The following is a 15757-nucleotide window of genomic DNA, read 5'->3' as shown; positions in this document are numbered from 1 at the left end:
TAACCTGGCTTTTTGTTCCTCTTCTAAAAGAGCTCCCTGCAATCATAAACCAATGTGGAAAGATCTATGACACAATCTTCTCTGTTAAGTAATCATTTTTTCTATGGGAGTTAAGTAATCATTTTGAGTTGTGATAGGACCACCAAAAATGGCACAACTTTGTGCCACAACTCACCACATGGTGAGTTGTAATTGGTGAAAATATGTCTATGGGCCATGTGGGGACATACCTTCACCAATCACAACTTGTCACGTGGCGAGTTGTGGCACAAAGTTGTACCATTTTCGGTGGTCTCAGCATTTTCCAATCATTTTTATTACTAATTCAGAGTTTGATTCTAGATTGAATGGCATTCTCATAGCCCAAATTCCGTGCCATGGTTAGCCCATGTTGAATATCCCATAATTCCACTGAATTATTCGTTGTATTACCTAAAGGTATTGAGAATCCTATAATCCAGTTCCCCTCTTGATCTCTCACTACTCCTCTAGCCCCTTCTTGGCTAGGATTGCCTTGAATTGAACACTCCCAGTCCGTGTTAAGTTTAACATAATTGGCTGTTGGCATCGTTGGGGTCATTTTCTCTTTTTGGGTAGAGAAAACTAATTCATTTGCGAGATGTACAATTGTATGAATGCAGTCTTAAGGGAATACAATCTCTAGGCATAAAGCTATAAAGATATTAGCAAGGGTTGTGAAGTTTGGAATAATTATTAGGTATTTCCGAAATACAATAAAATAGTACTCTTTTCTTTCACAGAGTACACGTTACTGTATTTCAAGATTACCTAATAGTTTTCCAAAAATTTGTAGGGAGAATGATTGGGAGAGACTGCCACATAATCTTGGCCCATCGACAATCCCTTAGTACGTGTATAGTTGTTTCCTGTGATTTGCATAGAGGGGCATTGTTGTTCCCTGGTGCTATGCGTGCCAACAAAACATGTTGCTACGACCACGAGTCAAGGTAGCTTTTCCAAGTAAAGTATTTAATATTTTTTGGTATTGATAGATTTTATATCCAATTCCCCCTAAAGTCCCTCTAATTGAATAGTGTTAGTTGGAAAAGAAATTGGCTTGCCACTTTCACAGAGCAAATTCCATCCAGCTTCCTCTAAATTTGTTTTCAGGGATATTGTTTCTTATTGGGATTGGTTGTGCACAAATCTGGTCAATATTTTTGGGGATGTCAAAGGAGATGTTTGATAAATCCCACTTTTCTCTAGACTTTAATTAGAGAAACATATTTGAGAAAAAGTAAGAAAATCTTAACCTAAGCTTATCAATCTTTGAATACAAATCAATTCTTCTACCCACAGCCAAGCTCATCAACTCAGACCAAAGGAAGTGATTTGAATGGCAGTAGTATTTGAGGAGAAGAATTTGGACTTCAAATTTCAATTCAAATGACTTGAATAAAGTATGAAATGGCAATTTTGTTTTTCTTGATGAAATTTATGGATGGATTTTTAACTTAATTAATGTGTGGATTTAAAATACTTAAGCGTATTTATATTAACAATTGTTCTCCAAATCCTTTGATTTTAAAAACTGAAGACTCCAGATTGCATCAGAAGAAATAGTGGCATACCTTCATTAACTCGTGTTATGTAATGAACACGACAATTCAAGACTAAAATATGAAGGATCTCTCTATCCCTTTAACATACACAACTAGCAAAACTTTCTAATGTCACATGTTTGGCCCGAGGCTGAAACAAGAGGAAGAAGTAACTGTTTCTGGCTGCACAACCGCCTGAGAGATTTTCAATACCGTGACAATGAAAAAAGAGGCCACCCAAATAATGTAAATCAACACAAAAGTTTAAAATACAACAGGTATCTGGTTTTAAGGCTGAGTTGAGTCAGAGTTATGAGTTTATAATATCATCCAAAATTCATATTGAATATATAGACATGGGAGATGGAAACACAAATGGCATTCAAAATAGATGCATCTTCGTGTTTATATTCTACTAAAGGATGTGAGCCTTGAATAGCCTCGTGAATCCATTCAGACAACAGATATTGCCCCCCCAAGAAACACATATCCTTACAAAAAATTTCAACTCATTTGGAGAATTACAAAAACTCTCTAGTTTTTCACCTAATTATTGAATAACCTCCTTATACTGCTCTCTCTTTCTCAGGTATAGACCCTTACCCAATAAATAAATTTTGACTATTTCAAAAAATATTACATTAGCTTAAAAAGCAGTTCTAACAACATACTTTTTTCCTCACCTCTTCTTGTTTTTCTTTCTTCCTTTTGCCTGTTTCTCTAAACTTTTAATCCTTTGACTAAGAACTGAAGTAGAAGATATTCTTTGGTCTGGAAGCTTCCCTGATTCAAGAGGTACTGCGGTAGATTCTGCTTTGACTGCCATAGCACGTTTCAGGGCTTCCATCGCAGAGAAGGCAGGTTGTGGAGCAGTAGTTGGCTTTGTAACAGGTATTTCAGGAACCCCCAAGAACTTCTTTACTCCAGGATATTTAAGCACTGGAAAATTCAAAAAGAGTGCCATTCTTTAGGCAAAAAGTGAATATAAATTTTTGTTAACAGCAAGAAGTGAAGTTTTTCATTCAACTTCCAGTCTTCTACAGTAGAAATTAATGCAAATTGGTGCATGACACAACTAAAGAGCATATCACTGAAGAAGCTTTCCACAATCCTTAAGATGGAAAAGGTGAAACTGAAGTAAAATTTCTGACAAACTAGAATCTAAAAGGACTCACCCAGTCCATACGAGAGCGAGAACAAGTTGGATGTAATCCAGTAACAAAATATAGCCTGCAGTAAAATAAATGTTTATGAACATGTAAACAAACGAAAGAACCATTCGTGCGGAGAGAAGTATGCAATGCTGTAAACAACTGAAAGAGGCTTATGAACAAGAAACACTAAATCCATATGGGCAATTTTACAGGAAGAACCATTATAGTGCAATCATTATTGCCAAACTCATGTTCATATTAGAAGTGAACAAAGAGAAACTTGTAAAATGTAATGTCGAAAGTAACTAAACAATGGAGAATTACCTTAGGAAAACTCATGGTGAATGGAACTGTAAGAACAGCTAGGCCCCTTGAAACATTTTTCATGGTGCCAGCAACAGGATTTCCTTCCATACCCTCCTGCATGTTGCACTGAGGAACAGACAGAAATGAGTTAAATTTAAATTGGTTCTAGAAAAAGAGGGAAAATGTTAAGAGTGAAGCAATTAGGTTCCAACCCCAAAAAACAAGAACAAAAAATCAAAAACAAAAAGACACAAAGCTAAACTAATATATAAATAAACAAACTGCAAAAGTTCATAGTGAAGCAATTAGGTTCCCAACCCAAAACGGAAAAAATTAAAAATAAAATAAGAAACAAAATTAATTTTATTTCAATCTAACATCTAGCATTTAATACTAGATATTTTCTGCATGGATCAATTGCTTCATTCCTGGTTCACATAATACTAGTGGAAATTGTTAACCATAGAACATTCTATAAAGGAATTGATAATTGGTCAAATTGGTTCTACATTTAATTAATGGACATAGATGCAAAAATAATGCACTTTAAACAAATAAGTCAACTGCCTATGTTCAGATCTAACGGAAGCAACCTTATCCCGATCAGAGTCAAACACATTACTCACTCCACTTGAAATGAAGGGAAACAGTAATGATAGTGTTCAATCAGTACTTGAGTCAAACTCATCATGGTAATTTCTCAGCCTCTTCAGCTCCACATTAAACAGCAAGTAGGCCTGTCCAACAAAACCGCAGACCTGGCCCACCCCGCAAAACCGACCAGACCCGAACCGACAACCGCCCAACCCAACTACCTGGCGGTCGGTGGCAGGTCCCTGCCATCCCAAACCAATTCCGGCGGGTCGGATGGCAGGTCTTCCCTTCCAAAACCCGATCCACCCAACCTGACCGTGTATATAACGCAGTTCTTAGTCATTTTATATTCTCCTCCAGTTCAGACCATCACCAGCTCACTCACCCTCAGTTTCTCTGTCCACTTGCTCTCTCAGTCTCACCTCAGAGTCTCACACTCTCGATCTCTCTCACACTCAACAGCCAACACCATTGCCAGCCAACACCATCGCCGATCTGAATCTTTAGATCTTTGAACCTCCACCATCGCTGAGCTACGAATCTCCTTCATCACACCATCGCCTATCTGCAAGTAACACTCTTTATTTCTTCGTTTTAGTCTCATGCAAGTTCAGATCTGCTATTATTTCTCTCTATTTCTGTCTGTTTCATCGGATTTGTGGTTACTGATATTTGGGTTTGTAGATTTGTTCTTAAGATTTGTGAAATTTGTACCAAGTTTCGTCTTTGTTTTCATTCTTTTGGTCGAGTCGGGTCCAACCGCCGTCCACCCGAGCCTGATCCGACTCAACCCGTAGTTTTTCATGGTCAGCGGCGGGTCCACCATCCTTCAACCCGACAGAGTTGGGTTGGTTCCAGGTTGAGCCCAAACCCAACCCGTGGACACCCCTAACAGCAAGTAAGAAAAGTTGACATAAATGATTAGAGATAGTGTAGACACCTACCTCCACAGTAATTAAGAATGACAGTGCAGTCAAAACTGGAAAAATGTATAAAGCATCAGGAGTTGTGAGATCCAAAAACCAGTACGCACCACCAGTTTTGAATGATGGGACTTTCTCTGACATATTTCTAATCTGCCAAAGAAAATGTTGTCAGAGATATATCTAAAGACCAAGGATAAAAGCAAACAATTAATCATTTGCAAGATGTTATGAAAAAGAAATTTATCTTACAGCCATGAAAAAACTGATGAAGACAGGACCTTGTATAAAGAGTCCCTTCAGTGGAGTAAATGGATTCACACCATATCTGTAGAACCCAATCATAATGACAAAATGAAGATGTCAGGCAAAACAAAGGCCAGATAGGGGAGAATTGACGAATTGAAAAACATTAGACATAAGAAGCATATTCTATTCATAACACCTCTTTAGCACTACAGAGCTACCCACATGGGATCCCTTTCAGTCAAGTTGGTAAAATTGGAAACAGAAGGAGGTGAGGCTTGCATTTTTGCTATATAAACACACATCATGCACCACCCCTTGTATAAGCACACATCTCCTTTTTAGCTTTATGGTTAACCTAAGCTCCAAAGTCAAGACCATGAAGAGATGAATCACAAACTGATTATGTAACTGCCAATTTGAAAACAAATCCCATTACTAAATTTATGAAGTTGAAAATCCATTCCTCTATGTCATTTGGATCCTTCCCTTTTTTGATAAGTAAAATACTTTATTGGAAATGGAATGAGAAAAAATACAATGACTATAAGGCACATAGGCAGTGTGCTATAAAAAAAGCCAGAATATGTAAACTAAATAGCAGTGGAAGTACAAAAATCAAGTAAATCAGGCAGAGAATTAAAAGTAGAAACACCTGAAGCATTTGCCCACTCAAACAGAGTATGAAAGAAGGAAAGCTTTAAATCATGAAACGGTCTTTCATTTCCTTTAAAAATATGTGCATTCCTTCCCTCCAAATAACCCACATCATACTCCATATAGCATTCTTTTCTGCACTACTTTTATCAAGTTCCTCTCCTTTACCCTATTTTAGAGATCCAACCAACAAGACTCCAAAAGAAAAGTGAAACTCTTCTAATTGTCATAAAACATAAACCCTGATTTCTCAAGTATCTTACTACTGCCCAATATACCAATTATTAATAATAGAATTATAGTAACAATCTTCCAATTAGATAATTCACCAGCACATTAATCCTACGCTATATTATTTGCAACTTTTATCCTATATTACCATTATACGGTATGAAGATATGTGAAATTCAGGTAGTATGAAAGATGGGTCAATCCACTGAAGGAAAATATGAAATTATCCTACATATCCTATTAATTCTTCCATTTCCAGACACTTCGTGGGTCAATCCACTGAAGGATAATATGAAATTATCCTACATTTCCTTTTAATTCACCCATTTCCAATAATTTCCTGGGTCAATCCACTGAAGGATGAAACATGATACAGAAGTCAAGGTTTCAAACATTGGGCTATAAGCATGCACCATAATCACTTTTTGACATTGGCAGAAATAGCAAGGGAGCTATTGTTGAAGTGCTTATTGTTCTCGACGGTCAAAAACATTGAACAGGGCCCTTAATGCAAATCAAAGAAGGAGCTGGCACTATAAACTGTAAATTAATTGATTTGAATGAAGGAAATCACAGAAAATGTGGCATGCATATTATCATCTCAGTTAGTAATCTCTATCACCATCAGGCTCTTTATGGAACCAAAACATAACTACCAAAAAAGGAAAATGAAAGCCACCAAACAATTAAATTGCCATGGGTTCCTATTGCAGGCCGTGGAAAAGTTGCTTACTCCTTAAACAGCTTCTGCATTCGTTGCTGACCGTCAGCAATGGCATTGGGATCCGTAGCCTGAAAAGGATAAATGAACATTAACATGCTAAGAAGAATCCTTTCTAAAAGCATCCAACATCATATGGTGTACATATCCACAGTAGATACAGGCCTAACAAACAGAGTCTACATCCGCACAAGGAGATCTTGAGACCAATTAGGACTGCCATTATTTCAAGAATGCAAATGCATGTTTCTCAAAAGCAAAAATACACAAAGTTGAATAATTTTTTCCAGCAGCTTATTGAAAAAGGACAGAAGCTTGAATGGGCTTTGATATCAATTTTGATTTAGGATCTTTACAAATTCAGAACTAAATTAGATTCTTGACAAGATCTTGAATGGTTATGGCTATTCATTATTGAAACAATGAAAAGAACATGAAATAAAGGAAGATAAAACACTAAGCAATCACACTTAAGCAGGAGAAGACAATCACACCCTACAACTTAAAATAAGCTGCTGGAATTTTATTAAAATCACTCTCTCTTTCAATGTTATTCACAATAACAACTTTATATAGGCTAGTGCTAGATCCTTTTCTAGAAGGACTAGGACTCCTAAATAACCTAGGATTACTAATAACCCAAAAAAAAGTACTTAAAAACTTCAATGGACTCAAAAAGCAAAATAAGATTCATGGGCCTTTGGTACAGCCAAGGACAGCCTATTCTAGAAAATATGGAAATCATCAATTAACCTTATTCTACAAAACTTAATTAAAACTGATCCAGCAACTTTCTAACCTAAAAAACTTAAAACTAAGACTCAATAAGTAAAATAACTCATGAAATATATCATTCTTACTTATCAAAAATAAATAAATAAATAACTCATGAAATTTCCAAGAAGTCCCACATCAAAACTAGACCATAAATCTTGATCTTTTTGTATTTAATCTTGTTTTTGCTTGAACCCTTTCTTGTCTGAGTCATTTAAAGGAAGATTCACACATGGTATCTAACAGCGTAGGCAGGTGAGTGGTGAGAAGCTGAGTTAAGTTAAGTAGCATCCTAGATCTCTCATAGCTTTACCAAATTTAAATCCTAAGCTAACCAATCATGGTATTTGTGGATCATGTGCATATCCAAGCAAGCCCCAACAAAATACTGATGAATATAAAGATGTAAAATCATAGCACAAATATGATATTGGCTGATGGCAGTGATTAACAAATGACATGATGGGCCTTGTCCTTAGTGAGTGACACTGGACTTATGGTTAATTTGTACCAACATGATTATTGCAGGTAGTGATTTATAAAGTGATACAGTGAACAAATAATATTACCTTATCTTGCATCTCCTGCTTTATTTCCTCCAAATGTGGCCTCAAGAGCTGCAGAACATGCATAAACCATTATGGATGTGTTGCCATCATTTTAAAATAGAAGGATGTACATTATATGATAGATTAAATGCAGATTAAAATGAAAAGTAAAAAGAAAAAAAATCATAGATTTATGTAGTTTTGTGGCACTTAAACAGGTCTGCCCTCATAATTTCAACGAATAAAACTACTTTGTAGAAGTAGTAAAACAATTCATAAAACATACACCACGTCAGCAAAGACTATTTACAAGTAATTAATAAATTCTTAATTGATCTGCAGGTATGAGGGCATCAGATTGTCAACAAGCATATCCGACAATTATGTAAATGAGTCACCAAAAACGCAATGCTGTAACTAACAAGTACTGCCACATACAGTGAGTTTTGCAGTAGCTTTAAGTTGATTTATCAAAAGTGGAAGTGTTGCCCCCCGAATCACAAGAGTTGTTAAAGCTATAGCAGCCCACCTGAAAGAAGTAAAAAAAAATTAATATTAATAAAATACTTCCATATTTAACATATTAAAAATCCAATGTTGGTGTAAACTAAAAAGCTATTAAATATAAAATCGCATATTCAATCCATTGTAACTTGCTTGAGTAACTAGAAACCTTGTACTGCAACAATAAAAATTGGAATAATCATAACGAAGGTTGTTAACATCTAAATTATCTTTCATTGCATAACAAAGGAGGTCATCATCTTTTAATGAGAAAATTTGTATGCAAATGAAATGAATAGCTAAATTTCTTCATTATGTGACTTTCTTGGTGACAGCAGCTAATGCACAGGCAGATATTGTTATTGCTTACTATTGTGGCAAAAAAGTCAGCTTTATGACACTGTGTCTCACTACAATTGGGTAATATGAATCCAAAGAACTGACAGTTCAACAAGCTAATTTTTTTTTTTTTAAGGTAAAAAGCCAGTTTTGTAATGTCAGACTTTTTGTAATTTAATGGTGGTTCGTGTCAAGGTAGTTGGGTAAATGAGGTAATCTTCATGAACATCCATTTATGATTCTTTGTGCATCGTTTCTTTCAGTAATCAGCAATTCTTAGTGCATGTTCTTAAGCAATTAATATAAACAATGTTCCACCATATCTGAATTTTGTAATTTTTTAGCATTCAATCTTACAAGAAACCATAGCAGTATAAAGAATTAAAGATGTCATTAAAAATAGAAAATAGAATTGCAAATGGCTCCTCACCAGTTCAAGCCAGTATAACAGTGCACATAATCTATAATGTACTGCAACATCTTGACTGGCAAGAAAGAATCAGCAGCAGCAATGGCAACTTCATTCACTGCTGTGGCCTGTGCAGCTACTGTTTCCATGGATGTATTTGAGAGAACCTCAGCAACATCACTGATTATTTCAACTTTGTCCGGCCCTCCACCAACTGTGGTCGACATATACCTGCAGAAAGAGGGACCTGAACTCGGCAGAAGAAACTTGTGGGAATATCTTCTATCTTGGAAAAAAGCACCAAACCCAGCTGAATTATTGAAGCTGCGACTTCCAAAGGACCTCCTTTGGAGAAAGCTATCAATTCTTTGAGAAGACAAGTCCTCATCAATCGAGCGGGTTTTACTATCATCATCATTATGGAGAACATAACTAAAAGATGGGTGGCATCTTCGAGCTATAATCGTAGCTCTTGTAGATAAACTACGCATAAAAGCCATTGATACACTTCTGAAAACAAATTTCACAAAAACCTAGATGAGATATAGAACCCTAAACTCAATTATATAAATAAAAATGAAAAAATATCACTTTTTCAAAAGTGTAACAAAATTACATAAAAGGTTGCATTAACATAGCTATTAGAATTCAAATTACAAATCAACAATGATGGAATATAAAAATGAATACACGGATCAAAAAAAAGAAAAATTCTTAAACCCTAGCAAAACCCCAACACCATCTATTGCCCCACAAGGTGAAAATTCCTAAAGACCATGACTTTAATGACAAACCAAAACCACAAAAACCAAAATTTAATTCATGGGCATGAAAGCTTTACAAATGCATAGCTTTAGTGAGTAAGGGAAATGGATCCAATATATATTAGAAGCCAAAGTAAAGGACTTTGAATTCGAATTGAAGTAAAAACCCCTGATTTCAAAGCTGTGATTCAAAAGCAGAGGTTTTGTGAATGGAAGATTTGGAAAAGATCTCACCTTTACGAATCAGCACCACAGAGAGGGGAGTCTAAAATCTCAGAGGGGTCTGAGACTGTGTGTCAGACTCAGTTTGGGTAGCGAACGAAGTGTGGCCTAGTCCAAGAGATTGCTTTGCTTACTTGGTAGTTGAACCCAAACTAGGCCAATGACGGTCTAGGGCTTAATTGTACGGTTCGTTAGTTTAGTAATTAAGGAAAATTCTTAGTTTAGATAAACTTTTGAGGATTCTAGCCTTTTACCTTTATTTTTTAAAATATTTGGTAATATGTTTCTGTTTTGAAACTATATAGGTTCGTACTCTTATTTTAAAACTTAATTTTAATAAAATTGAGTTTCAATCAAAAAACTCGATTGGTAGAAAATCGAGTACAGTGCGATCAAACTTTAAAAAAAAAAAAAAAAAAAAATTGCATGGAACTCGAGTTCCTAGAGCTCGAGCTCGAGTTTCATACCTATAGCAGCGTTCAAGAAGACCTATAATGGCGTTTTAAGCCCTATAGCGGTGTTTTCATGCAATTTTTTGTTTTTATAAGTTTGATCGCCCCATATCAGGTTCAGTGAGTCCTATAGTAACGTTTTAAAGCCCTATAATAGCGTTTTAAAGCCCTATAGCAACGTTTTCATGCAATTTTTTGTTTCTATAAGTTTCATGCAATTTAAATGGAACTCGAGCTCTATGAACTCGAGTTCTATGCAATTTTTTTATTTTTTTAAGTTTGATCGGGTATAACTCGATTTTAAACCAATCGAGTTTCAAAATAGAGGCACGAACCTATATAGTTTCAAAACAGGGACATATTGCCAAATATTTTTAAAAATAGGGGTAAAAGGCTAGAATCCCCTAAACTCTTTCTCCAAACATATATATATATATATATATATATTTATATAATGTAAGCTTTTTTTTTTTTTAATTTTTATTTTAAGAAACTAGTATAATGTAAACTAAATCAACATGAACTCACTATATTGGACATTTAAGTAATTTAGGTCATTTTCTTTATAAAAAAAAAAAAAAAAAAAGTAATTGAGACTCAAATAGGTGACCATTCGTGTTCATAGGTTGAGTTCATATCATGTCAAGCTATGGTATTCAGCTGTTTATTAAACCTAACTTGTCTAATAAACATGTCAAGAATTTTCAACCCTAACACAACCCGACTACTTGACATAACACGTTTAACCCGTTTAATTAACAAGTTATATAAATGTCAATACAAACTAGCCTCTAAGCACAAAGACTCTTTTATTTTTTGGGTAAAATTTAATAATTTGCATCAATTATAATTTGAAATTACTACATTTTTCAATTACAAAATGCCTAGGGGTGTGATGAAAAAAATACCTAGGTTTGGTGAGTGATATGCATTTATGGATGAAATATTTTTTTCATCACACCCCTAGGTATGATATTTACAAAAAAAAAAAAAAAAAATGGTCTTTAACAACTACTTCATAGATTGACTACCACTTCGCTCACCAAAATTCATCCAATGTGTCTGCTATGCAATCTAACAAAATTGTTGATATGTCACCCTAAAAAAATACAAAAGAAATAAAGAGTAAGGCTTAAATGTAAGAAAAACAACAGACAAAAATAATTTGAGGAAGAGAGAGCACCACTTAGAACATATACACTAAAATAATTAGTCAAACCTGATAACCACAAAAGACAAAAATATATATTATTCCCATTCTTTAAAAAAGACTCATTAATTAGAGAAAACATTTAATACTTATCAAACCGACCAAATAAAAGAAAAGAAAATGTAGAAGAGCAAGACTTAGGTACAGTACTTAAGTGCTGTACCTTAGGTTCTTCTTTTAAGATTCTGTCATGTGGATTTTTTTCTCATGGAAAATAAATGTATTTTTTAATTAAGTAGCCACATGACAGAATCTTAAGACGAGAACCTAAGGAACAATACCTAAATTACTATACCTAAATTTTATCTAATGTAGAATATCCACACCTAGTGAGAATGTCACGTTCCTTGAAGTTACACATTGATGCTATGAATGCTATAATTTTAGTTACAAATTGATGCATGATGGTGCCAATTAAGTACCTACAATTGTGCTCTCTACGCACCGAATTTATTGGACATGATAAGTGTGAAATGCTTAAACTTGACTAGCCTCTAAGCGTGCGCTCACGCGCATGCTTAGAGGCTCTTCTATTTTTTGGGTAAGGGTTAGTTTATCGCATTTATTATTGTAACGATCCAAGGAAAAACACTAACCACATCTGCGCTATACCTCAAAAGGACTAGTCACAATTAAAACTCCTTATAGTTATTAATAAAGCCCAGATCTACCCAATAAATACCCGATGTGAGACTCGTCACACACCTACACGCATCACACAATCAATCAAATTGGGGCATCACAATCTCCTCCACTTAAATCCCTAACGTCCTCGTTAGGGCCCACTTTGTGGGTAGTGTCTCTAAGCCCACACAGGGTTACCGAGACGACTCTAATACCACATGTAACGACCTAAGGAAAAGTGCTAGCCACATCTGCGCTATACCTTAAAAGGGCTAGTCACAATTGAAGCTTCTTATAGTTGTTAATAAAGCCCAGATCTACCCAGTAAATACCCGATGTGGGACTCATCACACACCCACACGCATCACACAATCAATCAAATTGGGGCATCACAATTATAATTTGGGATTACTACATTTTTCAATCATAAAAAAACCTAGGGGTGTGATGAAAAAATTATTTCATTCACAAACGCATAACACTCACCACACTCTTAGGTATTTTTTTTGTCACACCCCTAGGTATTTTGTGATTGAAAACTGTAGTAATCCCAAATTATAATAAATGCAATAAATTAACCATTACCCAAAAAATAGAAAAGCCTCTGAGCACACGCGTGAGTGCGTGCTCAGAGGCTTGTAGGTATATTTAAGGGTGTAGGTTTTTACCCCTAAAAGTTAGTCTATTATTTAGAAGCAATTTTTACCACAATTTTTAAATTTTATCTTTAAAGATAACTTCTCCAATATCATTCTTGTTTTTGCAAATTTGCATATATGGCAATTGCTTACAAAATCATCAAATGTGCAGTGACAGGCACAAAAAAGGACAATATTAAATTTCATATGGTAGGATATTTACAAAAAATGTTTTTTAACAACTGCTTGATAGATTGACTACCACTTCGCTCACCCAAATTCATCAAATGTGTCTACTATGCAATCTAACCAAATTGTTGATATGTCCCCCTAAAAAAAAAGTAAGGCTTAATGTAAGAAAAACAACAGATAAAAATAATAGGAGGAAGAGAGGACACCACTTAAAACACATACACTAAAATAATGAGTCAAACCTGATAACCACAAAAAAAAAAAAAAAAAAAAAAAAAAAAAAGACAAATCAATATATATCATTCCTATTCTTTAAAAATAGTCATTAATTAGAGAAAATACTTAAACACCCATCAAATTGACCAAATAAAAGAAAAGAAAAGATTAAAAAAGATAAGATAAGATAATGATATGGAAAGAATAAGGATAACAAAGTGTGGTCCTATTTTATAGGCACTATTTTACGTGAGAGTTAAAAGTTTTTTTTTTTCTAAGTTAGGAGTCATCTAAATTAAAAAATAATATATATATCAATGATGACTTAATGGAATTCAATGACGACTATACTATAACTCCATAGAATTCAATGACTACTAAACTAGATGACCAAAAAAGAAAAAGAAAAAAAAAAAAAAAAAGACGAAATGGTGATGAATTGCCAGTTTGAGGGCTAAGAAAGCAACATGAACTTCATCAAGAAGTAGCTCCAATATGGGCAACAAAGAAGCATGGGCAAAAATAGCATTTCGATAATCTTTTTTTTTTGGTTAAAAGACGATTTTATAAAACTCAAAGCATTACATCTAGATTAGTACAGACTCTGTTAAAGAAAACACCATTACAATCATCCTCCAAAGCCTTAGCTAAGTCCACAGGCGGACTTGAAAACAACATGTATTCTAGTTCTTGGACAACCCCTAGTCTAGCCATCAGATTCGCGCATCGATTAGCCTCGCGGTAGCAATGCTTCAACTGAACTTGCTAAAATCTGGTCATCAACTGCCTACAATCGTCCAAAATGGGAGATATAATCTAATTTACATAAGCAGAATTCTTAATGACATCCACAATCACTTTGACATCTATCTCAACAATAAGACAAGAGATATTCAAACTACTACACAGCAAAAGACCATCCCTCAGCCCCCACAGTTTAGTAGCAAAATTGTTAGTTGCTCCTACATGCCTAGTGAATCCAGCAACCCAATTCCCATGCTCATCCCTCACTACCCCTCCACATCCCGCCCGCTCCATACACCCAATAACCGAGCCATCAATGTTTAATTTTTTCCACCCTAAGGGCGGCTTCTCCCACCTGATTCTCTTGCTAACTCTACAGACTGGGTTGCATGGAGATGAGACACAAAACATAAACTCAGCAGCTTGATTAGAAATCTCCCTATATAGGTTCGGATTTGGGCTTTTCCTATTGAAAACAAAAGAATTCCTGCTCTTCCAAATGCACCACACAGCAAAGTTAAACATGATTCTCCAAGAAGGCTTCCCTTGGATAAGACTACATCTCACTTTCCCATTATTTTGCAGCCACTTATGCAGATTACTCCTCCAAAAATCACTATTATCTCCCTTCACACCTAGCTGATTCCATATTTGCTTTACCCTTGGACAATCTCTAAAGGCATGCAATATGGTTTCCGGCTCTCTTAGGCAAACAGGACACCCTTCATCATCCCCAAATCCTCTTCTAGCAAGGCAAGTTTTAACTCCTATGCTATTATGAACACATCTCCATAGGAAAGTCTTAATTTTAGGGAGTGTATCTAATTTCCAAATCCAATCAGCATCTATAATTCCCACATCCTCCACATCATCCACATCTCTAGCAAAGGAATAGGCACTTTTAAGATCAAAACAACCTCTAGCATTACCTCTCCATCCTAACCTGTCCCTTCCTCCATCCCCTAAGGAAATAGGAATGGCTTGGATGATTGATTTAATTTCAGTTGTAAGCTCAAAGGGAATTCAATTCCAATCCCAACCTCCACTTACCAAAACATCTTTAATCTTCCATTGGCTTGCTTCACGGTTTAAAAGACCATGAATGAGGCTATAGATAGGACATTTACATTTCCAATTGTCCAGCCAAAAGCTGAGAGTACTGCCTTTATAAACCACCCACATGCTGCCTTTGTTAAATGTTTCCCTACCCTTCTTGATGGCTCTCCAAATTTGAGAACAAGGCAGCCTATCCATATTAACAGCATTTAATCTCCTATTACTTCAATATTTTCTTTTTAGCACTCTCACTCACAAAGCATCATCTTCCGTATGAAACCTCCAATTCAACTTGGCAAGGAGAGCAGTGTTTCTACCCTTCGCCTCTTGCAGACCCAGCCCACCTTCTTCTTTAGGATTTGTTACTTTTTGCTAGCCAACCCAATGAATTTTCCTAGTAGTCTCTGATGAACCCCACAGGAAGTTTTTATTAACCCAGTTTATACCATCCAAGATTCTTCCTGGTAAGGAAGTGCCTTGCATGACGTAAGAAGGGATTGTTGACATGGATGCTTGAATCAAAACAGCCCGGCCAGCCAAAGAGAGCATGTTAGCTTTCCACCCAGCCAATTTTTGCTTAACTCTATCCAAGATAAAATTAAAGTCTTGAGTGGTGGCACTCGGATGCTTGATGGGAAAACCAAGGTATTTGCCAAGAGAGGCCGTGGAAG

General features: G+C 35.5%; 1 protein-coding gene across 1 annotated transcript; it reads right to left on the bottom strand.

The window, feature by feature from the left end:
* Window positions 1-1928: 1928 nt before the first annotated feature.
* LOC126713322 (mitochondrial inner membrane protein OXA1-like) lies at window positions 1929-10134 on the bottom strand. Its single transcript, XM_050413055.1, has 10 exons — window positions 9967-10134; window positions 8990-9478; window positions 8155-8245; window positions 7738-7785; window positions 6407-6465; window positions 4792-4867; window positions 4561-4692; window positions 3041-3148; window positions 2738-2792; window positions 1929-2501 (listed from the first exon to the last, which is right to left on the bottom strand). The coding sequence occupies exons 2-10, from the start codon at window positions 9466-9468 to the stop codon at window positions 2242-2244; spliced, it is 1308 nt and encodes a 435-aa protein (XP_050269012.1). The 5' UTR covers window positions 9469-9478; window positions 9967-10134; the 3' UTR covers window positions 1929-2241.
* Between the last annotated feature and the right edge of the window lie 5623 nt (window positions 10135-15757).

This window comes from Quercus robur, chromosome 2 (assembly GCF_932294415.1).
Source record: "Quercus robur chromosome 2, dhQueRobu3.1, whole genome shotgun sequence".
Taxonomy (NCBI): domain Eukaryota; kingdom Viridiplantae; phylum Streptophyta; class Magnoliopsida; order Fagales; family Fagaceae; genus Quercus; species Quercus robur.
Note: the sequence above shows the minus strand (reverse complement) of the source record. Positions and strands in the feature narration are given on the sequence as shown.

Excerpts from the sequence above, each read along its gene's own strand:
- LOC126713322 (XM_050413055.1), bottom strand. The coding sequence starts at position 9,468 with ATGGCTTTTATGCGTAGTTTATCTACAAGAGCTACGATTATAGCTCGA. Across the intron at positions 8,246-8,989 it reads TGTTATACTGGCTTGAACTG|GTGGGCTGCTATAGCTTTAA; the intron begins GTGAGGAGCCAT and ends TACTTCTTTCAG. Across the intron at positions 4,693-4,791 it reads TCATCAGTTTTTTCATGGCT|ATTAGAAATATGTCAGAGAA; the intron begins GTAAGATAAATT and ends TTTCTTTGGCAG.